The sequence below is a fragment of the Myotis yumanensis genome, unplaced genomic scaffold, assembly GCF_028538775.1.
Source record: "Myotis yumanensis isolate MYYU_CA2020_CCGP unplaced genomic scaffold, mMyoYum1.0.hap1 SCAF_16, whole genome shotgun sequence".
Lineage (NCBI taxonomy): Eukaryota > Metazoa > Chordata > Mammalia > Chiroptera > Vespertilionidae > Myotis > Myotis yumanensis.
The window spans coordinates 52,324,920-52,346,650 of NW_027223767.1; the positions used below are offsets into that span (position 1 = coordinate 52,324,920).

A 21,731-nucleotide genomic window follows, 5' to 3' on the forward strand; every position below is an offset into this window, starting at 1 on the left:
AGGTGGAGGGAGCTGCTGACGGCTGTGCAGCCATCACCCCACAGGCCTGGACAGCTGTGGACTCTCCCGGCTCCTGTACCAACGCAGCCCTGCCTGGTCCCCTCAGCGTCCCTCTCCTTCCCCAGAACACGCACGCCCTCCTGGACATCCCGCTGGACAGCGTGCGCGCCCTGCACAGCATGGAGATCTTCCCCATCGTCCTCCACGTCGCCATCAATGAGAAGGCGGCCAAGAGACTCAGGTAGGTGTGTCTGGGGCTGACTGTCCCATCCCCCGCCCCCCCCCCCCCCCCCTGCAAGGCCCTCGTGCCTCTGGGGCATGTGACCGGATTCCTGGAAGTGTCACAGGGTGGGTCTCCCACAACTCTGGGACAGAGGCTCCCTGTCCCCCTGGGAAGCCGCCCAGAGGACAGCAAGGACTTGGCTCCTATGCTGACTCACTAAAGCCCCACCTGCTGGGGCCACAGGGACCCCCCCCCCCCCACCCGGTGGCGAGGACCACCTGGAGGCCATGGCTTGTTCATGGCTGGGGACAAGCCCAGGTGTCCTGGGTCCTTTATAATTTCACACCTGAGGCTGTAAACTAGACGCCGCCCCCATCTGGCTGTGGTCTGGGGCCCTGTCTCTTCAGGACCCGTGAAAGTGGCCGCTGCACCCAGGGGTGTTTGGTCCCCTGGGATCCCGAGCCCGGCCAGCTCCAGGCATGGCCGGGGCAGCGCGCTGTCCCCCTGAGCCACCTCTGGCCCCGCAGGAAGGCCCTGCAGCGGCTGGGTGCCTCGGAGGAGCAGCTCCTGGCGGCCAGCAGGCAGGAGGAGGGCGAGCTGGACAGGGCGCCCCACCCCTGCTGCAGCCTGGCCCCCGAGGGCTGGGGCGACCTGGACACGCTGCTCAGCTGCGTCCGCTTCGCCATCTCCGATGAGCAGAAGAAGGTGGTGTGGACAGAGCAGAGCCCCCCCTGACGGACGCTGTGTCCTCCTGGCTGGTGGACCTCGCACCCTGTCCTGTGGGCTCAGCTTGGGGTGCTCACTGCACCCCCCCCCCCTCGGGTCCCCTCACTGGAGTCTGACCACCACCCTTGCCACGTGCAGGTTACCGATGGGTACTCAGACCGTCTGCTCTTTTCTGCGTAAACCGTCTCCTCACCGGGGCTTGGCATGGTCTGAACCGACACCGCGAGGACGCCCCACAGGGGGTCCCGGTGCCCAGGTGTCCCCAGATAGTGCCCATCCGACCGACCCTGCACTTTGCTCTGCATTTCACTGTCAGAGGCTCCTCCCCCACCCACCGAGGCGGCCCCGAGGTCAGGACCCCTGCCCAGGCGGAGGAGCAGACCACCTAGCACAGCCCTGTTCTCTCGGCTGCTGGTGCTGATGCTCAGTGATTGCCGCTCAGACTGTTTACCACTGAGTATCGTCTCCAAGTGACGGACACAGTATCTTCGGTGGGATTGTGCCCCCAGACCCCTCTGCAGGGGCCGGCGGGCTCCTCCAGGGCTGAGGACTGCCTCTACCAGTGCCCCCCGCCTCAGGTCACCGTGACTCCTCCTCCAGGGCTTGGGAGACAGTCGGGCATGGCCCAGGGGAGGCCCCCCCAGGCTCCCACCCAGCCCAGCCGCCCCCTCACAGACTGAAATGCCCAGGGGGCTGTTGTCAAAGAGTTCAGAAACAGACTTGCATGTTTGACTAAAATAAGCGTGTACAATGTTCTGGCCTGTGGCTCAGCCTCGCCCCCAGGAGGGAGGAGATGGGGAGGGCGGGGCGACAGGAGCCCCCCATTGGGAGAGAAAGCGGCCTCCCGGCAGAGCCTCTGCTTCCACGCCGCCGGGAGGGAAGGGCCTGGAGCATTCGGGCGGCATCTGCGCTAGACCTGTGTCCTCCACAGAAGGGACCAGCCTGCGGACGGCATCCCTGGGCGTCAAAAGGACGGACACCCACGGGCTCAGACCTGCCACTCGGAGCCTGCCGGGAGTGTCCCCCGGAAACCAGCCCAGGGCCGGGGACTTGGCCCGGCGTCCCCAGTGTCTTCAGGACCAGAGATCGATAAAACCAACACTGCATTCCCAGAGTGGGGTGGACCCGTCTCCATCCACGTGGCACACACAGCCCCTCGGCTCCTCTCACGGGAAGGGCATGGACATCTGTGGCTCCAGAGAATGAGGGTCCCGGGACCCAACCAAGGAAACGACTCCTTGTCCAGACCTGTCCTAGGTCGCCCTGGAATTCCTGTGCGGGGACACGGCTCAGACAGGGTGGCAATGTCCCATAGCACGGTGGGGACACCCTCTGTGCCCCTCCAGGCAGAGGCGGGAAGGAGGCCAGCACCAGGGAGCGCCCTCCTGGGCTGCCCTCGGAGGAGGCTGTGCCTGTGCCCGAGGCTGGCCACGCCCTGCCTGGCCGGGGCGCGAGGACCAGGCCTGGAGGAGGCGAGTGCGGCTCACAGCTCGTTGTGCAGGGGCCGGCACTGGGGCGAGAGCCTCTCCTCCAGGACCCCGTCGGGGGCGCACACCCAGGGGTCCTGGGTCTCCCACTGCCACTTGGCCAGCTGGGCCCGCAGCAGCTCCAGCGCCGGGGCGTAGCGCGGGTCGGCGGCCAGGTTCTGGGTCTCGCGGGGGTCGCGGCGGAGGTCGTAGAGCTCCCAGCGCTCCCGGTAGTAGTAGCCGTGCAGGTCCTTGTACCAGCGCGTGGGCCAGCCGGCCGCGGTGCGGTTCAGCAGGTCCTGGAAGGTGGGCGACACGTAGAGGTCCTGGTCGATGGGGAAGGGCATCCGGAAGTGCAGGTTGTGCACCAGGCGCAGGGCCCCGCGCTGCACGGAGCGCATCGGGTAGAACATGGTGGCCTCGTGGTGGCTCTGGCTGCCGAAGACCGTGGACCAGGCAGGCTCCGCGTCCAGCGCCGGCAGGAGAGACCGGCCAGTGAGCTGGACCGTCTTGGAGCCGAAGATGGTGTAGCGGGGGTAGGGGATGGAGAACCAGTCCAGCACGGTGGGCGTGAGGTCTGCGGGGAGGGAGGCGCATCAGCACGCACCAGGCAGGCACGCCCCCAGGGAAGGCCGAGGCCAAGGCTGAGCCTGGGAAGCTGGTGGGCCGCCTCTCACCTCAGCCACCAGCAGGGAGGAGCTCCCACCGGCACCTGTCCCCGCTGCCCGCCCGCCCGCGCTCTCTGCGTGACTGATGTTCAGGTTCTAAGACCCTTTGGGCCAGTGAGGCAGCCCCACCCGGCTCATCGGCTCCTGCTCTGAGCTGCGGCCACAGCGTTCCCACATGTGCTTTGGGGCCAAAGGGCTGATGGTGCTGCTGCCCTGACCCCTCAAAGCGGGATCCCTGGGGCCGCAGCATCGGTCCCAGCCGGGAAAATGCCAGAAACGCACTCTCAGGCCCTAGCCCCGACCTACTGAGCCAGGCACCTGGGTGGGTATCTGGACAGCAGCACCCTTTGCTCAGGGTGGGCCGGCGGGAAAGCAAGTCTCAAGGTGGCAAGGCCCCGGCTAGAACCCCAGCTGGGCGCTTGCATGCTGCGTGGCCTTGGGCAACTCACTTCCCCTCTCTGAGCCGCCGGGGGAACCACATCAGGGAGTGGTTGCAAACAGCCCGGACCTGGTGGCCCGCACTCTGCACCCGCTGCCCTCCCCTTCCCGTGAGGCGCCGGCCGTACCGAGGAGGCTCACGTAGGCCTCGCTGACCTGGCCCCAGCGGCTCGGGTGCTCCGGGGACGACACCAGCAGGGGCTCCGCGGCGCCCGGCCAGTACAGGTTGGTCCTGCCGCTGGGGAAGGGGATGCCATTGTCGGAGGTGAAGATCACCAGGGTGTCGTTGAGGACGCCGGCTGCCCGCAGCTCCTGCAGCACCAGCCCGATCCCTGCGGGCGGGGAGCGCACCACTCAGTGCAGACGGACGGACACGGATCACTCCCTCCTCCCCCACCCGACGGTGCGTGCTCTCCCTCCTTCACCAGCCCTGGGCCCTGCGCTGTCCCTCCCCCCAGCCTGGGCCTCTGCCCAGCACTGCCCCGCGCCCCGCCCTCCGCCCCGGAGCAGGTGTGCAGGGCCTCCCCAGCCTCCCCCCCCCAACCCCGCCCCCCAAGCTGGCCCTCCCTTGGCACTTCCGTGTCACCCCACACACCCACCGCTGCCCTTGTTTTCTGGAACCTCAGGTCTTCCCTGTGGGGCTGACAGGGACAGTCGGGCAGGGGCCGGAGACAGGAGTCCCTCCACACACCCCAGGTCCCAGGCTCCTGGCCCGCACAGGCACCCCCACACCGGGACTCCCTGACCCACCTTGGTCCATGCGGCCGATGGTGGTGTACTGAGCGGCCAGGTCAGCCCGGGCTGCCGGGGTGTCAGGGACGAAGTAAGGCACCTGAGGCAGGGGGGTGGAGAGGCTACATCAGCACAGAGGCCGGGACCTGTCCAGCCCTGAATTGGGCCAGAATCCTCCTCCTGGGAATGGATCAGCCCCCAAGTCCACGGTACTGGATGCACCACCTGTGTCCTCACGCCTCTCTCGGCAGGCCCTGCAGAGGGGACCTGGACCCAGGTCACAGGGCCACTTCCGAGCCAAGTCACACCCGGGGCCGGGCTGTGAGCTCGCGGAGAGCCCCCTACCTGTACATCCTGGGGGTCGTAGACCTGTGGGGTCCAGTCTGGGATGCGCCCCATGCCGCTCTCGCCGTTGCCGAACTTCTCACAGAAGGCCCCGTACTGGGGCTGGGAGTGTCCGCAGCGGTGGGGGTCGTGGAAGGCGATATACAGGAAGAAGGGCCTGCGCAGGGCGGGGCCTCAGTGCCAGGGCCCGGTGTGCGACCCTGGGAGCCCCCTCCTTTGGGCAGGAGCCCCCTGCCTGCTCCCGTCACTGAGAGTCTCCTGCGAGCCTCACTGCCTCAGTTTCCCCAGGGCCCTCGTCCTCTGACCAGGTTCACTGGACTGTCTGGAACCTTCTCCCCTACCCCACTCCACTGTCTGGAGAACCCTCTCAAGGAAAGATTCTGGGGTGCGTCGCATGCCCACCGCCCGGGGTCTGGACTGAGGCCTCCGCACCTGCTGTCCCCCGTCTGCAGGAACTCCCGGACCAGCAGCCGAATCCTGGTGATGTTGCGGCCCACCTGGAGCACCGAGTCGGTCTCCTCCGTGTGCGCGAAGTCGAAGGGGAACACCGCCTCTGGCCCCACGTGCTTCTTCCCGATGATGCCTGGGGGCGAGAGGCCGTCCAGAGTCCCCACGGCCTCCCAGTGCCCTCTGCGCCCTTCTCCGCCCCAGCTCTGCATGGCCTTGACGCAGACTGCCCGGGCCCAGGGCCCAGCCCAGAGACCCAGCCCTGGGGACCGTGCTCCCAGCGGGCCCCGGCTGAGGTGGCTCAGGACAAGCCGTGCAGGAAGCCCTCACCTGTGCGCACGGCCGCTTGGCTGAGCAGCAGCGGCAGGCTCCGCACGCCCTCGAAGGAGCTGAAGTGGTGCACGCCCTGGTGCAGGCCGTACATCCCGTTCTGGTGCTGCGGCGGGGACACCGTGAGCCGGGGGCACCGTGAGCCAGGGGGTGGGGGGCCTGACAGCTCAGCACCCCCGCCCCTCACGGCCTGTTTAGCCTTCAGGGGCCAGCACTCTCACTCCTCACCCCGCCATGGCGCATCAGCAGGAAGTGTAAGGCAGGGAGGAGGTGCACCAAGCCCGGTGGCTTTCGCCGTCTCCTCTGCTCTCCGGGACTGCCCTGCTCCTCTGTGTGAGCACACACCGTGGGGGAAGGGGCCAGCGCAGGCCTGTTACCTGGCTGCTCTACGGTGTAAACTCGTGGCTGTAACCACTCCGACCAGGAAGATGCCAGCTGATGGCGAAAGGCTCCCCCCTCAGAGGCCCGCCGCCCACAGCGGCCTGTTAGCCGTCGGGAGTGTCTGCTCAGGCCACAGGCCTCTCTATGGAGGCGCCTCCTCACAGCCTCGCCTCAGGGGACCACAGCGTGCACCTGCTCACCAGAGGATGCCATGTGGGGAGTGGGGCATGGGAGGTGAGCACACCCAGGGGACAGGGAGGGCTCCCCTCCACCAGGCCCTGCTCCTGCCCCGCCCCTCACCTGGGGCAGGCCAGTGAGGAGGCTGGCACGGCTGGGCGAGCAGCTGCTGACCGAGGTGAAGGCGTTGCGGAAGACCAGGCTGCGCCGGGCCAAGGCGTCCAGGTGCGGCGTGGCGATGGCGCTGTTGTTGTAGGCGCCGCTCTCAAAGCCTCCGTCATCCGCTAGGAGGCAGGGGACACGGGACACGGTGAGCGGGGCTCAGGAGCAGCCACGTGTGGGAGGGAAGAGCTGGGTCCTGCGGCAGTGGTCTGGCCAGCGCTGCCCAGGTGGGCGGGCCACCCAGGTGGGCATTACCAAGTGGGCATTTTATTCAGCAGGCATGATACCCGAGTGGCAGTGTTACCAGCTAAGCTTGAAAACCAGCGAGCATGTTAGCAGGCAGTACTCAGGTGGGCAGGGAGCTCAGGTGGGCAGGGAGCTCAGGTGGGCAGGGCGCTCAGGTGGGCAGGGAGCTCAGGTGGGCATGACCTCAGGTGGTCAGGGAGCTCAGGTGGGCAGGGAGTTCAGGTGGGCATGACCTCAGGTGGGCAGGGAGCTCAGGTGGGCATGACCTCAGGTGGTCAGGGAGCTCAGGTGGGCAGGGAGCTCAGGTGGGCATGAACTCAGGTGGGCAGGGTCTCAGGTGGGCAGGGAGCTCAGGTGGGCATGACCTCAGGTGGGCAGGGAGCTCAGGTGGGCAGGGCGCTCAGGTGGGCAGGGAGCTCAGGTGGGCAGGGAGCTCAGGTGGGCAGGGCGCTCAGGTGGGCAGGGAGCTCAGGTGGGCAGGGCGCTCAGGTGGGCAGGGAGCTCAGGTGGGCAGGGCGCTCAGGTGGTCAGGGCGCTCACGTGGGCAGGGAGCTCAGGTGGGCAGGGCGCTCAGGTGGGCAGGGTCTCAGGTGGGCATGACCTCAGGTGGGCATGACCTCAGGTGGGCAGGGTCTCAGGTGGGCATGACCTCAGGTGGGCAGGGTCTCAGGTGGGCATGACCTCAGGTGGGCAGGGCGCTCAGGTGGGCAGGGAGCTCAGGTGGGCACGTTAGCAGGCAGGTGTGGTGGGGCAGCACTGGGCTTGGCACAAGGAGGTGATCCATGGGCAGGGCTCGCTGGTGCCTGAGAGGGGCGTTGAGGGAGCCCCCAGTGGAGGGCGGCCAGGTTGCGATGAGCTGAGGCCTGGCCACAGACCACAGGGTTAATCAGAGCGCCCTGGCCCGGGGCCAGCCCTCAGAAAAGGGGAAGAAAGGGCTGCCCTATGACAGCCGGGCTGGTCACCCAAACTGGAAGTCTCCAAAGAGCAGTGGGACTGGGAGATTCTGGGAGGGAAGGGGCTGAGGAAGAGGGTGTGGGCGGGAGAGAGCTGACCCTCAGAGCTCTGGGGTCAGAGAAGCCGCTGGGAGACCGGAGCCCCAGGGTACGTTGGCCTCTGGGGAGGTGGGCATCGCCCCGCTCTGGCCTCAGAGCTGGGCTCTGTGGACCCCGAGGTCGGGGCTCTGGACAGGGGAGGGGTGCAGTCAGCCGGCGGAGGAGTGGGGGGCTGAATGCGGGGCGATCCCTGCAGACCCCGCAGTGAGCGAGCCTGCCCCGCCTCCCTCTCCAAGGAGGGACCACGGGCATCGGGCCGCAGAGGGAGACGGGCGGGTGGCAGTGAGGGCTGCGGGGGAGCGGGGCCACTCACCCAGGATCAGCAGCACGTGGCGGGGGCGCGCCCGGTGCGCACGGCACAGCCCCAGGGCGAGCAGCAGCGCCCAGCACACCGGCCCGGGGCACATGGCGGTGGCAACCGGTCCCTGTCCCAGCTCCTGTCCCGGTCCCGGTCCGCCCCGTCCCGCGTCACGTGAGGCCAGCACCGCCCCGCCGGTCACGAGGCGCTGGCTCCGCCCACGTCCCCGCTCCCGGGCAGGTCTGCGGGCCGCGGGGGCAGCTTGGGTGAGTCCGCAGGGGGCGCCGGGCGCAAGCTGCCCGGACGGGCCCGGGGTCGCCGAAGGTGCGGGCATCTCCCGCGGGGACCCCGCTCCCCACCCACCACGTCCCTTCCCAGGTTCCTGCCATCTCTGGTCTCGCTGGGGCTGGGGCCGGGCGGCCCTGGAGGGGGCTGTGCACTTGGGGTGAGAGGAAGGGCCGCTGGTTCTTCCTGAACCAACCAGAACTCTTGGGGCCCCTCGAGGGTGCGAATGCCACAGGTGGGGTTGGGGCCGCGCAGCCTCAGGATAGGAACCCCCCCCAAGCCCAGCGCAGCAGACCCCTGAGGGGGAAAACCTGGGCCTCAGGGCCTCCTGCCCCACCTGCCGGCCTCTCTGCTCCCCCGGTGGATGGGGGGGGGGGGGGTGGAGGGAGAGTGAAAAGGAAGCCCCGCCCCCAGGCGAGCCCCGAGTGTGAGTGTCTTTAGGCTTCTCATCCAGAAACACTTTTCTGTTCTTCCCGCAAGCGTCCTGTAGGGGGAGGGCGCCTGGGGGGCAGGCAGGCGGGATTCCGGGGAGAGCACGGGGCAGGGAAGGGAGGGATGGGTGGGACCCGGAAGGGGGGGAAGGGATGGGACGGGATGGGGATGGGAGGGGGGGCGGAAGGGATGGGATGGGATGGGGAGGGTGCTGGGCAGGGACATCGCCCCCGCCCCCCCCCTCCTTCCTGTGAGACACCCTGTGGGTATCCTGAGTATCCAGAGGCCCGTCGGGAGGCCCTTCTGCACAGGCTGCTGGCGGTGCTGTGGCCCGGCTCTTCAAAGCTCGTGCCCTGACTGTGCCCCCCACGCCCACACAGGCATGGCGTCTGGGAAGATGATGGAGCAGGCCATGCCCTGGTCCCCCCACCCGGCCCCCAGGGCCCGCGGCTGCCCCTCTGCCACCCTGCGGAGGTGGCTGCCCCTCCTGGCCTGGATGCCCCGCTACTCCACGCAGTGGCTGAGGATGGACCTCATCGCGGGGCTCTCGGTCACGCTCACGGTCATCCCCCAGGCACTGGCCTACGCGGAGGTGGCTGGACTCCCTCCCCAGGTGAGGTGTCTGCCCCGCTGTCCCCACATCCCCCCACACCGCCTGACCCCTCTCTGGGCCTCAGTGCCCACCCGGAAGCAGAGCAGAAATGCCTGCCTGGTTGCCCCCAGACCGGGAAGCCTTGGTTTGCCGGCTAGAGCCTGTGGCTACCTTTGGGCCCCTCACATGGCCGCGCGGCACCAGCTGGTCCTGGGCTGCCTGGGGCCCGGCAGAGGCTCCTGGAAGAGCGGTTCCGACTCAGACCCAGACAGAAGCCCAGGCGTTTGTGCTCGTAGGCGGCTGAGAGGGTAGCAGTTGCCCTGCCTGTGTGCCGAGGCCACAGCAGCCCCCAGGCCCTGCGCTCAGACATGGACACCAGGGGCCCCGTGACCCCGTGACCCCATGACCCGCCTCCTGGGTGCTCCTTGCTCTCTCCCCGCAGTACGGCCTCTACTCGGCCTTCGTGGGGTGCTTCGTGTACTTCTTCCTGGGCACCTCCCGCGACGTGACTCTGGGCCCCACGGCCGTCATGTCCCTGCTGGTCTCCTCCTACACCTTCCGGGAGCCCGCCTACGCTGTGCTGCTCGCCTTTCTGTCCGGCTGCGTCCAGCTGGCCATGCGGTTCCTGTGCCTGGGTGAGGCCCCGGGCCTTCGAGCATGGGGCTGCCTGGGGTGGGGGTGAGGGGCTGCGGTTCTGCTCTTCCTGGGCAGCCAACTGAGGCACCTGTCTCCTGGGGTCCCTGCCCTCAACATTGGAAAATACATATTTCTATTGATTTCAGAGAGGGAGGGAGAGGGAGAGAGAGACATCAATGATGAGAGCATTATGGATTGGCTGCCTCTTGCATGGCCCCTACTGGGGATCGAGCCCACAATCTGGGCCTGTGCCCTGACTGGGAATCAAACCGTGACCTCCTGGTTCATGGGTCAACGCTCAACCCTGAGCCACACCGGCCGGGCTGCTTTCAGGGGCGGCCCCTGTGAGGGTCCCTGTGAGGGTGGGTGGGGCGCCTCAGCCCCCAGCACGACCCTATTCTGCTTAGGAGCCAGTCTGCTTGGAGAAGGGCCCAAGGCCTCAGACCCGAGCCTGGCCTTCTGCTCTCCAAACCTGCCAAACGGTGTGCGCCCACCAGACTCAGCCCCAGCCCCACCCACACCCCCTCTCCGGCCCATGTCCATCCCCGGCCTCCATGCACCGCGGCCTCCGGGACCAGCTCAGTGTCCCCCTTGGCCGCCAGGGTTCCTGCTGGACTTCATCTCCTGCCCAGTCATCAAAGGTTTCACCTCCGCCGCTGCCATCACCATTGGTGTCGGGCAGATCAAGGTAAGCCTCTGGTGATAGACACGGCCTTGGGCCAATGGTGGTGGAGTCTGCGTGGCGGGGGGCGGGCCGCACCGTGACGGACACGGCTGCAAGCCAATTACAACAGGGCCTGCCGGGTGGGCGAGGTGGAACCAATGGGTCTCCTTGCCTGGAGGTCCTCCAGATTGGTTTTCCTGGGATGTGAAAATGATGGCAGGGCGTGTCATTGACCCGAAAGGCTGTGAAATGCCCTCTCCTGGGGTTCACTTTGTCCGTCTTTGGAGGCTGGGCATGGGCAGGTGGTCCCTGGGGCCTGGTGGGCGGGGCCTCGGGCCTCAGTGGGGAAGGGCGTCTGACCAGAGCCCCTTTGGCCAGAACCTGCTGGGACTGCAGCGTGTCCCCAGACAGTTCTTCCTGCAGCTGTACCACACCTTCCGCAGCCTCGGGGAGACCAGGTAGCCCGCCTGCCTTCACCCCCCCCCCCCCCCCCCCCCCCCGCCACAGGGAAGCTCCCCCACACCCTGCTCCTGGCCCCCCTCCTCCACTCTGGGCCTTGCTGCTCAAACACGGTTCCCCAGGGCAGCCCTGTCGGCATCACCGGAAGCCCAGAGCTGCTGACTCAGCCAGGGGCATGTGCAGGGGGAGAGTCGGCTCCCAGCAGCCTCTCTTGGGGGTAGCAGTGGGAAGAGACCGTGTGATAGAGAAGGACCAGGCCCCTCTGAGAAGGGCTGGAGGTCAGTGCGGAGGAGAGGACACAGGGCACGGGGAAGGCACGCCCCGGTGCCCGGGCGACGGGTGGCAGGTAGGGCCGCGATGAGAGCCAGGGTTCCCGCATCAAGCATGGCCCTCCAGTCGAGGGGTCCCTCCCAGGGCGGGCGCAGGTGAGAGGGACAACAGGAGGTGCTCCTCACTGAGTCCAGCTGGGAGCTGGGACCCCTCTGGCAGGGAAGCAGAGGGAAGAAGTGATTGCCAGGGCAGCCGGGGAGCGGTGCTGAGGCCTGGAGGCGTGGGGAGCGCCGTGGCCGTCCTCCTCCCTTCTGATGGGGCCTCGGGCTGACTCCCTGGAGCACAAAGAGCCACCGAGAGAGGTTTCTGGCAGGAGGTCACCTGTGGGCCAGTCGGCGGTGATGGCGTCTGTCCGCAGGGTGGGCGATGCCGTGCTGGGGCTGGTCTGCCTGCTGCTGCTGCTGCTGCTGCGGCTGCTGCGGGCCCACGCGCCCCCCGTGCACCCCGACACGCCCCCCGGAGTGCGGCTCAGCCTCGGGCTGGTCTGGACGGCCACGACCGGTGAGGGCCTTGTGGAGGCCAGTCCCACAGCTGGGCCCCCCCTCCCGGATGGGTGCCTGGGGCGCGGGTGCTGGGGGGAGCCACCCTGGAGACTCGCCCTCCCCGGTCTCGGTGTGGCTCGGGCCTGGGACGGTTAGCGCGTGGGGGGGTTCTGATGTGCAGTGCGGCTGAGGGCAGGGCTCTGCATTGGGGGTTTTCCACCCGCACCCTGCCCCAGGGAGGAGCGTGAGGGGGCGTGGCTGGGCGGCTCCTGCTCCTTCTCCAGAGGAGCCAGATGTCCTCACAGGCCCCCTCCGTCCGCAGCCCGCAATGCCCTGGTGGTCTCCGGTGCCGCCCTGATGGCCTACTCCTGCGACGTGGCCGGGCACCGGCCCTTCGTCCTCACTGGGGAGGTGGTGCAGGGGCTCCCTGCGGTGCGGGCGCCCCCCTTCTCAGTGACCACGGCCAACGGGACGGTCTCCTTCACCCAGATGGTCCAGGTGGGTAGGGAGGGAGCCAGGCCGCCTGCCTGGGCTGCAGGGGCCTCGGGGCCTGGTTCTGTCCCCCGAAGGCACCCGCTGGTGGCAGGGAGCTCTGAGCCCGGCCAGACTGTCTGGGGGCAGGGACAGGCAGGGAAGAAGTCCGGATCGGGCACAGCCCCAGGGCCTCACACTTTTTTTTCTGCCTCGTGCGCACGGTAGCAGGATGTGCTGCGTCTGCACCTGGCGCGTGCGAGCTCACAGGCTGCAGCCGAGTGCGCGTGCCTCCCGTGCCTGTGGGAGGCCCGTGTCTGCCCTGGTTTCACAGAGCAGGATTCCAAGATACTCCGCCCCCGCCCCAAGCCCAACCACACGAAACCGAAACAGCAAAAAGATGATCAGAAACACAAAATTAAGGAAGATGGAGTCGGACCCGCTACAAACTGAGGGTGGTGTGACCCTGAACCGCGCCGGCATTGGGAAGGGAAGCCCTTTTTTTCTTTCCTTGAAAGCCGGTGCTGGTCCCCGGGTGTGTACTTGCCCTTCTTCCCTACTCGGCCCCTTCCTGCCCTTTATATTTTATTATTGGTTTTTAAAAAATATGTTTATTGATTTCCGAGAGGAAGGGAGAGGGAGAGAAAAACATCAATGATGAGAGAGAATCATCATCAGCTGCCTCCTGCACACCCCGCACTGGGGATGTGCCTGGAACCCCGGCCTGGGTCCTGACCAGAACCGAACCGGCAACCTCTTGGTTCGTAGGTAGATGATCAACCCCTGAGCCGCACGGGCCGGCGGGAAGGGGATCCCTTTCCTGCCCCTGCGGGTCACTCGCCCTCCCTCTCCCCTCAGGACATGGGGGCCGGGCTGGCCGTGGTGCCGCTGATGGGGCTGCTGGAGAGCATCGCCGTGGCCAAGGCCTTCGGTAAGACGCCGCCTGCCTGGCTCGCCCGCTTTCGCCCGAAACCCACAGACACTCCGCCTGTGCGTGTACGTGCGCGTGGTTCACGCACGTTTACGTTTACTCTTCCCGCCCGAGTGCTGTAGGTGGGAATGTGTAGCCTGCTTTTCATCTCATGAACGTTTTCCTAGTGAGGTCTCCTATGTGGTGACGGGTTTTATCGTTCCTTCTCTTCAGCGTCTCAGAATAACTACCGCATCGACGCCAACCAGGAGCTGCTGTCCATCGGTGAGACCGCGTCGGGCACGGCTCCGCCTGTCGAGTTGGGCCGATGGCAGTGAGGCCCGTCCTGGCCGTGTTAGCGTGGACTCCCTCTCAGGTCCCCGCGGGGCTCAGCTGCTCGCGGAGGGAGCCGGCCTCGGAGGCCCATCCGACTGCAGCTTACTGAGCCGCTTCGGACCACACCCTGGGGTCTGCGGCCGGTTTTATGCCAAGGAGTGAATGCCGAGGGCCCTCGGGGCCAGGTTGACTCTGCTGGTGTGTGGTGCCCCCTCCAGGCCGTGGCCCTGGCTGCCTGGCCGGGAGGGGCCTTGCCAGGTGTCACACTTCCTTTTCTTTTGTCTTTGTGGCCCCGGCCTCTGTGGTGGTTCCTTTTGAGACCATGGCGTGAGTCTTCAATTCTGTGATCATTGCTGCTTTTAACTAAAGATATATATATATATATATATATATATTTTTTTTTTTAATGTATATTTTTTTATTGATTGCAGAGAGGAAGGGAGAGAGAGAGAGAGAGAAACATCAATGAGTCTAGGGGTGACCGTGGCCTTTGCCTCGCCAGCAGATGTCTGGCCGGATCTTAGGACATAAGCAGGTCCTGGTTCTGAGTGGACCCACCCTGAGCAGGACTTGGACTTGGGCCCCGTGGTGGGTTTTTCAGAAGCAGGGGAGACCATGGTCTTTGTGACGGTCCCTGGAGGAGGCGGACGCTGTGCGCTGATGGACGTGGGCCAGCGAGCTCGGTCCTTAGGCCCGTGCCTGGCCCGGGCGGGCTCCGTCCACTGGGTTATCATGTGCGGTGGATGGTGGGGACCCGCTGTGAACTCGCCGTCCCCTGCTGGGGGGCCCTCTCCGTCCTGCGTCCTGCGGGAAGAGGGAGTGTTAACTCCCACAGCAGGAAAGCGAGCATCCACTCGGGGAGCTTGGCATCTTCGTCCTTCCCATCAGGAATGGGGCATCCCCAGGGCCCCCCCAACCCCCTGTCTCCTGTTTCCTTCTGGCTTTACTCCATCCGCCACCTCTGCCTGGTTCTCCCTCCGGTAACCCTCTCCCGCTTCATGCCCAGGCCTGACCAACGTTCTGGGCTCCTTCTTCTCTTCCTTCCCGGTCACCGGCAGCTTCGGACGGTGAGTGCCTGCCCTGCTTGTCTGAGTCCCTGGGAGGTCCCGGCTGAGGCTGAGGTCCTGTCAGCTCCCCAATCAGCTTCCCTGGGGGCGGCCGGCGGCCGGGAAAGGCCTCCATGGACAGGCGCACACAACAGGGTGCGTCCCGAGGGGTGCAGCTGGCCCGGGGCGCGGTTCGTCATTGGCGGGTGGACGAGGCGGCCCCCTGCTGCTGGGCTCGGCCGTGGGTGGCGGAGGGGGCTCTGGGCAGAGAGCTGTATCAGGTGTGGGTGCGGGGCTCCCAACAGCCCCTGCGGCTGAGCCAGGAAGGAGCCTGTTCCCGCCAGGCCCGCCCCCAGGAGCCCACGGCGGGTTTGGCGTCCTCACGGGTGTTTGTGCTCACAAATATGTACCCACAAGCACTTGTGTGTCCGCACATGTGTTGTGTGTATGGGTTAAGTGGGACCCCTCACCCGACAGCCCCGTCAGTTTTTCTCCGTAAAAGCAGCACCCCGCCCCCCCCCCATCCTTCCCCAGGGCCCGGGACCCCAGGGGCGGGCGTGTTATTGGGCAGATCCGCCCAACCAGCGCCAGCCATGGCGGCTCCAGCCCCAGACCCGGATGCCTCGCTCAGGAGGCCCGGAGCCGGCAGCGTGGCTTCTCCTGGGGCCACGCTCGTGGCTGGCAGGTGCCGTCTCGCTGCGTCCCCCACGTGGTCGTCCCTGTGTCCGTCCTGGCATGTCTGTCCTGACCCGTCTCCTTAGAAGGACAGCAGTCGGGACGAGGGCCTTGCTTAGTGGGCTCAGCCCTCACGGCTCTGCAGGTGGGGCCGCCTGCGCAGGGTCAGGGGGAGGGCACCGCAGCCAGTGGGAGGCTGGTTGCTGTGCCCAAAGCTCCGTGTGCTCCTAAGCCTTGGGGGCACCCCTGTCCCCGGAGACCAGCTGCCTGTGTGGACCGACACCCCCTGCTCTGGCCGCCACTGATGGTCTCCATGTTGCCTTCAGGACGGCTGTGAATGCCCAGTCGGGGGTGTGCACCCCTGCGGGGGGCCTGGTGACAGGTGAGCCCCCACACTGCACCCCCGTGTGCTGAGGCCGTGACATGGGAGGAGGGGGCGGGAGGACCACAGTGCAGTCGGCCTGGCCCCCGCTGCGTCCCGGGCGGGCTCCCCCTGCGTCCTGGGTGAGCTCAGGGCCCCGGACAGTGGTGTCTCCCCCCCCACCCCGCCCACAGGGGTTCTGGTGCTGCTGTCGCTGGGCTACCTGACCTCGCTCTTCTACTACATCCCCAAGGCCGCGCTGGCGGCCATCATCATCACGGCCGTGGCCCCGCTGCTGGACACCGGGATCGCCCGCACGCTGTGGCGCGTGAGGAGTACGTGGCTCCTCGTCTGTCAGTGCGAGGTCGCGCAGCCCTGCCGTCCCCGACCACAGCGCCAGCTGGAGCTGGAGGCTCTCGTGGTTCTGGGAGGGTCACCCGGTCTCCCCTCCTCCTGCCTGCCCCCTGACCTGACACCTGCCGGAGGAGGCCTCAGCGCACCCCTCTCCCCAGGGCTGGACCTGCTGCCCCTGAGCGTGACCTTCCTGCTCTGCTTCTGGGAGGTGCAGTACGGCGTCCTGGCGGGCACGCTGGTGTCCCTGCTGGTCCTCCTGCACTCCGTGGCCAGGCCCGGCATGCAGGTATCGCCACCGCCACCCGCAGGGCCTGCCGGCCTCAGGCCGAGGGCCGGACCCCTCGCAGGACTCTGGCTCTGCATCTTGAGCTTCCCGTGTGGTTGTGGCCCAGGGCACTGCTGAGTGACGGCTCAGCCGGCGGCGGGAGTGACCACAGCTCCGCTGCGCGGTGGGCGGGGGCGGTGAGGGCTCGTGCGGCTCTGCCCCTGTGCCCCCAGCCTGGCCCGCTGCCCCACCCGACGTGCCCCCAGGACTCACAGCTCCCCCGCCCCTGTGCCAGGTGTCTGAGTGGCCGGTGCTGGTGGTGCAGCCGGCTGGTGGCCTGCACTTCCCCGCTGTTGAGGCCCTGCGAGAGGCAGTGACGAGCCGGGCCCTGGGAGGTACGTGGGCCGGGCAGGGATGGCTGCGTGTGACTTCCCAGCTCCCCGCGTCCCCTTCGCACCCAGCCTGCTCCCGGGGCCCCAGGCCCTGCCCTCGGTCAGGGAGGAGGTCTGGGCATCTCAGTGGCGTCCCCCGGGCCTGGCCCCTCACTCCTGGCGCCCAGTGAGGGTGGCGTTTCCCCAGCATTGTCCTGAGCTCCTGCTCCCTCTCGGACTTGGTGTTTGAGGGGAAGGGAAAGTGCTGTTGTCGCGGGCCCCCGGACTCCTCCCGCCGGGCCGGAGCTGTCCATGGCTTCGCCATGTCCATGCCTCCTCCTCGTGGTGTGACTGCCCGTGCCTGTCCCCACAGCGTCCCCACCGCGCTGCGCGATCCTGGAGTGCAGCCACGTCTGCAGCCTCGACTACACAGTGGTGCTGGGGCTCCGGGAGCTGCTGGAGGACTTCCGGCGGCAGGGCCTCACCCTAGCCCTCGCTGGCCTGCAGGTGGGCGTCCCAAACAGCCGGCACCTGCCACTCTCACCAGCCCTGAGGCCGGTGTTATCACCATCCTCCTGCCGGGACGAGGGTGTCAAGGCCCAGAGAGGCTAAGAAACTTGCCCAAGGCCACACAGCGAGGATGGCGGCCACGCATCCCACTCGGCATCTGTCCTCAGGGTTTTGCTCCTGACCGTTAGGTTCTGTGTCATGTTTGCAAGACACTCGTCTGTGTCCTTTGTACTTATTTAAAAATACTTCTCTTTTCTTAAAATATAATTTTACTAGAGGCCCAGTGCATGAAATTCGTGCACTGGTAGGGTCCCTAGTGGCTGCCGGCTGCCAGATGCAGGCCGGGTACTCCCTCCCTCCCCCAGCCGGCCCTGCCCCCTGGTCAAACTCCCGGTCAAGGGGACAATTTGCATACTATGCTTTTATTATATAGGATTGATGTCAGAGAGGAAAGAAGAGGGAGAGAGAGATAGAAACATCAATGATGAGAATCACTGATCGGCTGCCTCCTGCACACCCTCTACTGGAAGTTGAGCCCACAGCCAGGGCATGTGCCCTGTCCTGGAATTGAACCATGACCTCCTGGTTCATAGGTCAATGGTCAACCAGTGAGCCATGCCAGCCAGGCCTAAAAATCTCTCTTAACACCGTCCCTGTCCCCGGGGGCCTGGTCTGTACTCCGTTTCCCTGAGGGGGTGTGGTACCCACCCGGGGACTGTGAGAGAGACCGTGCTCGCCTGTGGGTGCCGGGCGGGCTGCCCCGTGGCCACAGCGTGGCATCCCCGCCCGGCGCTGACCTCTCTCTGTCCCGCAGGAGCCCGTGCTCCATGTCCTGCTGTCCGCTGACCTGAATGTCCAGCACTTCCCCAGCCTGGAGGAGGCAGGTGGGTGCCGGCGAGGTCCCCGTGGACTCTGGGCTCGGACGCTGCATTCGGTTGTGGGGAGCGAGGATGGGCTCTCTGGGGTGGGGGTTCTATTTTTCGGGGCGTGTCTTCGGTTGAGGCCCGGTTTGCACACAGTGAGTCGCAGAGATCTTCGACTTCAGTCCAGGTTCTGACGGGCCCTGCAGGGCGCCCAGCGGGACGGGACGTAGGAAAGGCTGTCACTCCTGAGCGGCCCTGCCCTCTCGGGCCCGAGAGGGGAGCCATGGACGGTCCTAGACCTTGGTCGTGTCTGGTTTCTCGGCTCTGTGTGGCACCGAGACGTCTCTGTTGTTGCTGGAAGGAGCAGCACTGATGCCCCTGCACGGGAGGGGGGTGCGGGGGAGGGGGCGGGGATGACAGGCAGGCACAGCCACCAATCAGGGCCACTGTGGTGCGGAGAGGGATGCAGTGACGAGGGCGTGGGTGTCGCCCAGGGACCCTGAGATGAGTGAGGCCTTTAACCCCATTCTGTGAGCTGACCCTGTCTCACTGGTGCTTGTTTAGCACTTAAAAACGTTGTGTTTGTTTGCTTTTTAAAATATATTTTAAAAAAGAGGAAGGGAGAGGGAGAGAGAGAAACATTAGTGAGAGAAATTATGGATCGGCTGCCTCCTGCATGTCCCCTATTGGGCATCGAGCCCTCAACCCGGGCATGTGCCCTGATTGGGAATGGACCTCCTGGTTCATAGGTCGACGCTCAACCACTGAGCCATGCCGGCCGGGCAAAAAAATGTTGAATTTTCTGCAGAGAAATACCTGAGTCAGGAGCCGGGCACCCAGCCCCACAGCTTCAGCGACGACTCTGTCCCGGAGGCCTCGCTGCCCTGCTGAGGCCGGAGCGCCCGAGGCCAGGGCGGCCGAGGTTTGGAGAGCCTCCCCGAAGGTTCTCCTGCGAGGCCCGATGCTGCGCTGGCCGGAGGGTCTGAGGAAGCCGGAGTGGGACCCAGAGGAAGGACATGGCCCCACTGGTTCCCCCCGGGATGATGGAAGCTTGACCTCCTACCGACCTGGGGCAGAGCCGTGGTTTGGAGAGAGACTTCTAGAAAGACAGACCCCAGGGTGTCAGCCTGGGCCAGGAAGGGTCCCCGCAGCCCAGCCCCTTCCTGGCTTGGGGGGCGGGTGGGACGCATCTCCCGGCGGTGCTGATCCCCGCCCCCTTCGGCCCGGCCCCCTGCTGTTCTGGGAGGAACAAGGTGTGCCAATGGCCTCGCCCTGCTGAAGGGCGGTGAGGCTGCACAGTGTATTTTTACTGTAGTTGTTAATCCTCATGTGAAGGTATTTTTCCATTGATTTTTAGAGCAAGTGGAAGGGAAGGGGAGAGACAGAGAAACCTTGGCTGGTTGCCTTCCACACGCACCCCAACCAGGGCCGGGGATGAGCCTGCAACCGAGCTGCGTTCCTTTAATTGGAGTCTAACCGGGACCCTTCTGTCCGCGGGCCGACACTATCCACGGAGCCAAACCAGCCCGGGCATGTTTGCTGGTTTGTTTTTTAATTAAAAAAAAGTAATAACCTTCATGTTTTTGTAACAATCAAATGCTTACATTGAAAGCTGCAGGAGACCATCCCCGGTGCGTGTGGCTGAGCCCAGCTGGGGCGGGCGGGGGTCCCCACGGTGCTCTGTGAGCTGGCTCCTGCAGTCCCTGCGGGGACGTGTTTGCCGTGGTGGTAAACAGGGAAGCCGTGGTTTCCGTGGCTGCTGGGATTCTGCACGGGCGTGATTTCCCTCCTGGGCTCCTACGCGCACTGTCGCCCGGGCAGCATGGCGGGGCGGGTTGGCAATTCCCCCTGGGAGTCACACGAGGACCGCTGTGCTCCTGGGCAGCTGTGAGCCGCCTCCCGTGCAGACGGCTGTGGTGCCCAGTATCCCTTGTCCCTGACCCTTCCCATCACACGGATTAGAGGGAGCAGAGGGGGACGAACGGCCTGGTGTGTCGTTGGCACAAGTAGATAGCGGCAGCTGTTGGGGAGGGACCTGTGACTGGGAATGGCCCAGAGCCTGAGGCCCACACGGGGTCACCAGGCATAGGAACCGGCTTTGGGGAGAAGAAAGCACTTTTATTGCGAGTTCAGCGCAAGGAGACTGGGCGGGGCTCAAATCGCTCCCCAGCCAGGGTACGGGCGGGATCCTAAGGGGCTTCAGCACCGGGTCTCCCTGGACAGCGCCCCCCCCCCCCCCCCCCCCCCCCGGGTTGTGGCCTGAGGTTCCCATGGCGTCCGTCCGTTCTCCTGGTTTCGTGGGGGAAGCAGTTAAGAGCTCACACATGTCCCGTGTAAGCAGGGTCCACGGGTCCCCCGTAAGTGGGGGAAACTTGGGTTCCGGATCTCCTTGGAAGCAGGACAGGACCAGTTTGAGCTGGTTCTGCGGCTCCAGGGCAGGTCCACAAGCCTCCACCACCCCCCGGACACTCAGCGGAGGTGCCACCAGCCGGACAGGGTCTGGGCTGCGGCCCTCGTACCCCTGGACACGGATGAGGTCCACTGGCGCCCCCACCATCTGACGGTGGCAGTGGCAGCATGGGGCAGGGCCGGGCTTTCCCTTGGCCTGCTGGGCCCCACCGTGGAGTGTGGCTGAGCACTGAGTCCCCACAGAGCCCCTCCCGCTAGGACCGGAAGGCCGGCCCAATTAGGTCCGCTCCCTCCAAGGACAGAGAGCTTGGTGACCAGGGCCAGGCTGCCCGCCCGCCCCGCACCCTTTCTTTCTGGCAAGCTCTGCTGGGGCCCCCAGGAAGTCACCACCAGGTCAAAGGCCACAGCCGTGGACGCTGCCTGGATCCTGCCTGGATCCCAGGTGAGCTAGATGGGGGGTGACTGGTTGTACACAGAGTCCACGTCCGCGGAGGCTGCGTGAGTGCAAGAACACCTCCCGCGACCTCTGCTCGGGGCCAAAACACTGCCTGCGCGCAGTCCTGCAATTGAACCCTGACCTTCTGGTTCATAGGTCGATGCTCAACCCCTGAGTCACACCGGCCGGCTGGGCAGTAATAATCACTTTAATTGGCATTTGTAGCCGCAGTGGCGGTGCCAGGCTCCCCAGGAGTGCCTCAGGCTGCTCTGGTTGGCGGGAGAGGAAGGTGCGGAGTGAGGAAGAGTATCGCACACTTGGCTGGGGGCCTGAGCAGCAGCCGTGGCTGTTATCGTTATTCAGCAGCCCTGGGGTGCGGGACCACGAGCTCACAGACAAAGAAGCAGGCACAGAGCAGGTTGGGGTGAGACCAGACCCCGCGGCCTCTTGGTTATCAGTGACCAGGGGCCTGCGTGGGGCAGCAGGCGTCCACTGCCAAGTTGTGGTCACTCCCTGGGCACCCAGCTGCCATAGGATGGGGCTGTGACCTCCCCTTTGCACCTGGTGGCCGTGGCCCTCCTCCCGCTGCCACTGGCTCTGCAGGGGTGTGGATACTGTGCAGGGTGCTGGGCGCTGGGCTGGGGACCTGCACACATCCCCCACTTCGGCTACCAAGGGCCCCGTATCAGGTCTGCGGGGGCGGACGTGGCTGGGGGAGACCAGGGTGCAGACTGGCTGGAGTCGGTGCTGCCCCTCCTACCCCTCCCCCGCCTCCTGGCAGGCAGTGCCCTCCGGGCATGGGTCCACTGGGGGGCGCCACCGTCACCGGCAGGGACATTCCGGCCACACCAGCAGGGACCCTGCATCACTGCCAGGGGCGGGAGGAGGGGCGGGACTGAGGCGGAAACGAAACCAAGTGGCCTAGCGAGGTGGGGGTGGAGGGTGCTGTGCTGGGGCCCCGCAGGGGGTCGGGGTCGCAGCAGGGGCGAGCTGGGCAGTGGCTTCTGCGTCCAGGTGTCTGTCCCCACCATGCCCTCCCCTCTGTCCCCTCTCCTCCAGCCGCCTCTTCCCAGGGCGCAGGTTTCGGTTTTGCAGCCTGGTCCCCGCCCCGCCCTGCCCTCCGGCACCGCGCATTCCAGGGCCTCACAACACT

The 21,731-nt window shown here is 66.2% G+C and overlaps 3 protein-coding genes across 3 annotated transcripts in view; 2 read left to right on the top strand and 1 right to left on the bottom strand.

The window, feature by feature from the left end:
* Positions 1 to 2,338, top strand: part of CARD14 (caspase recruitment domain family member 14) — a 29,234-nt gene extending 26,896 nt beyond the window's left edge. Inside the window, exons 23-25 of the mRNA XM_070393040.1 lie at positions 126 to 241; positions 751 to 928; positions 1,881 to 2,338. Of these exons, the coding sequence (XP_070249141.1) occupies positions 126 to 241; positions 751 to 928; positions 1,881 to 2,042 (456 nt within the window). The 3' untranslated portion in view covers positions 2,043 to 2,338. The remainder of the gene's footprint in view (positions 1 to 125; positions 242 to 750; positions 929 to 1,880) is intronic.
* Positions 1,644 to 7,839, bottom strand: SGSH (N-sulfoglucosamine sulfohydrolase). The gene is made up of 8 exons (XM_070393041.1): positions 7,707 to 7,839; positions 6,057 to 6,217; positions 5,376 to 5,481; positions 5,031 to 5,181; positions 4,599 to 4,755; positions 4,272 to 4,353; positions 3,650 to 3,853; positions 1,644 to 2,992 (listed from the first exon to the last, which is right to left on the bottom strand). Exons 1-8 carry the CDS (start codon positions 7,798 to 7,800, stop codon positions 2,433 to 2,435), a joined length of 1,515 nt encoding a protein of 504 aa, XP_070249142.1. The 5' UTR covers positions 7,801 to 7,839; the 3' UTR covers positions 1,644 to 2,432.
* A 79-nt stretch (positions 7,840 to 7,918) lies between these two features.
* On the top strand, positions 7,919 to 19,309 carry SLC26A11 (solute carrier family 26 member 11). Its single transcript, XM_070394183.1, has 17 exons — positions 7,919 to 7,957; positions 8,789 to 9,021; positions 9,443 to 9,635; positions 10,239 to 10,324; positions 10,679 to 10,758; positions 11,448 to 11,590; positions 11,894 to 12,069; positions 12,901 to 12,973; positions 13,187 to 13,237; positions 14,295 to 14,355; positions 15,336 to 15,391; positions 15,565 to 15,705; positions 15,883 to 16,010; positions 16,285 to 16,384; positions 16,734 to 16,867; positions 17,685 to 17,754; positions 18,542 to 19,309. Exons 2-17 carry the CDS (start codon positions 8,791 to 8,793, stop codon positions 18,622 to 18,624), a joined length of 1,806 nt encoding a protein of 601 aa, XP_070250284.1. The 5' UTR covers positions 7,919 to 7,957; positions 8,789 to 8,790; the 3' UTR covers positions 18,625 to 19,309.
* The last annotated feature ends 2,422 nt before the right edge of the window (positions 19,310 to 21,731 follow it).

Excerpts from the sequence above, each read along its gene's own strand:
- SGSH (XM_070393041.1), bottom strand. The coding sequence starts at position 7,800 with ATGTGCCCCGGGCCGGTGTGCTGGGCGCTGCTGCTCGCCCTGGGGCTG. Across the intron at positions 4,354-4,598 it reads ACGACCCCCAGGATGTACAG|GTGCCTTACTTCGTCCCTGA; the intron begins GTAGGGGGCTCT and ends CCCCTGCCTCAG. Across the intron at positions 3,854-4,271 it reads CATCGGCCGCATGGACCAAG|GGATCGGGCTGGTGCTGCAG; the intron begins GTGGGTCAGGGA and ends CCCCGCCCGCAG.
- SLC26A11 (XM_070394183.1), top strand. The coding sequence starts at position 8,791 with ATGGCGTCTGGGAAGATGATGGAGCAGGCCATGCCCTGGTCCCCCCAC. Across the intron at positions 15,706-15,882 it reads CACGCTGTGGCGCGTGAGGA|GGCTGGACCTGCTGCCCCTG; the intron begins GTACGTGGCTCC and ends CCCTCTCCCCAG. Across the intron at positions 16,868-17,684 it reads TAGCCCTCGCTGGCCTGCAG|GAGCCCGTGCTCCATGTCCT; the intron begins GTGGGCGTCCCA and ends TCTGTCCCGCAG.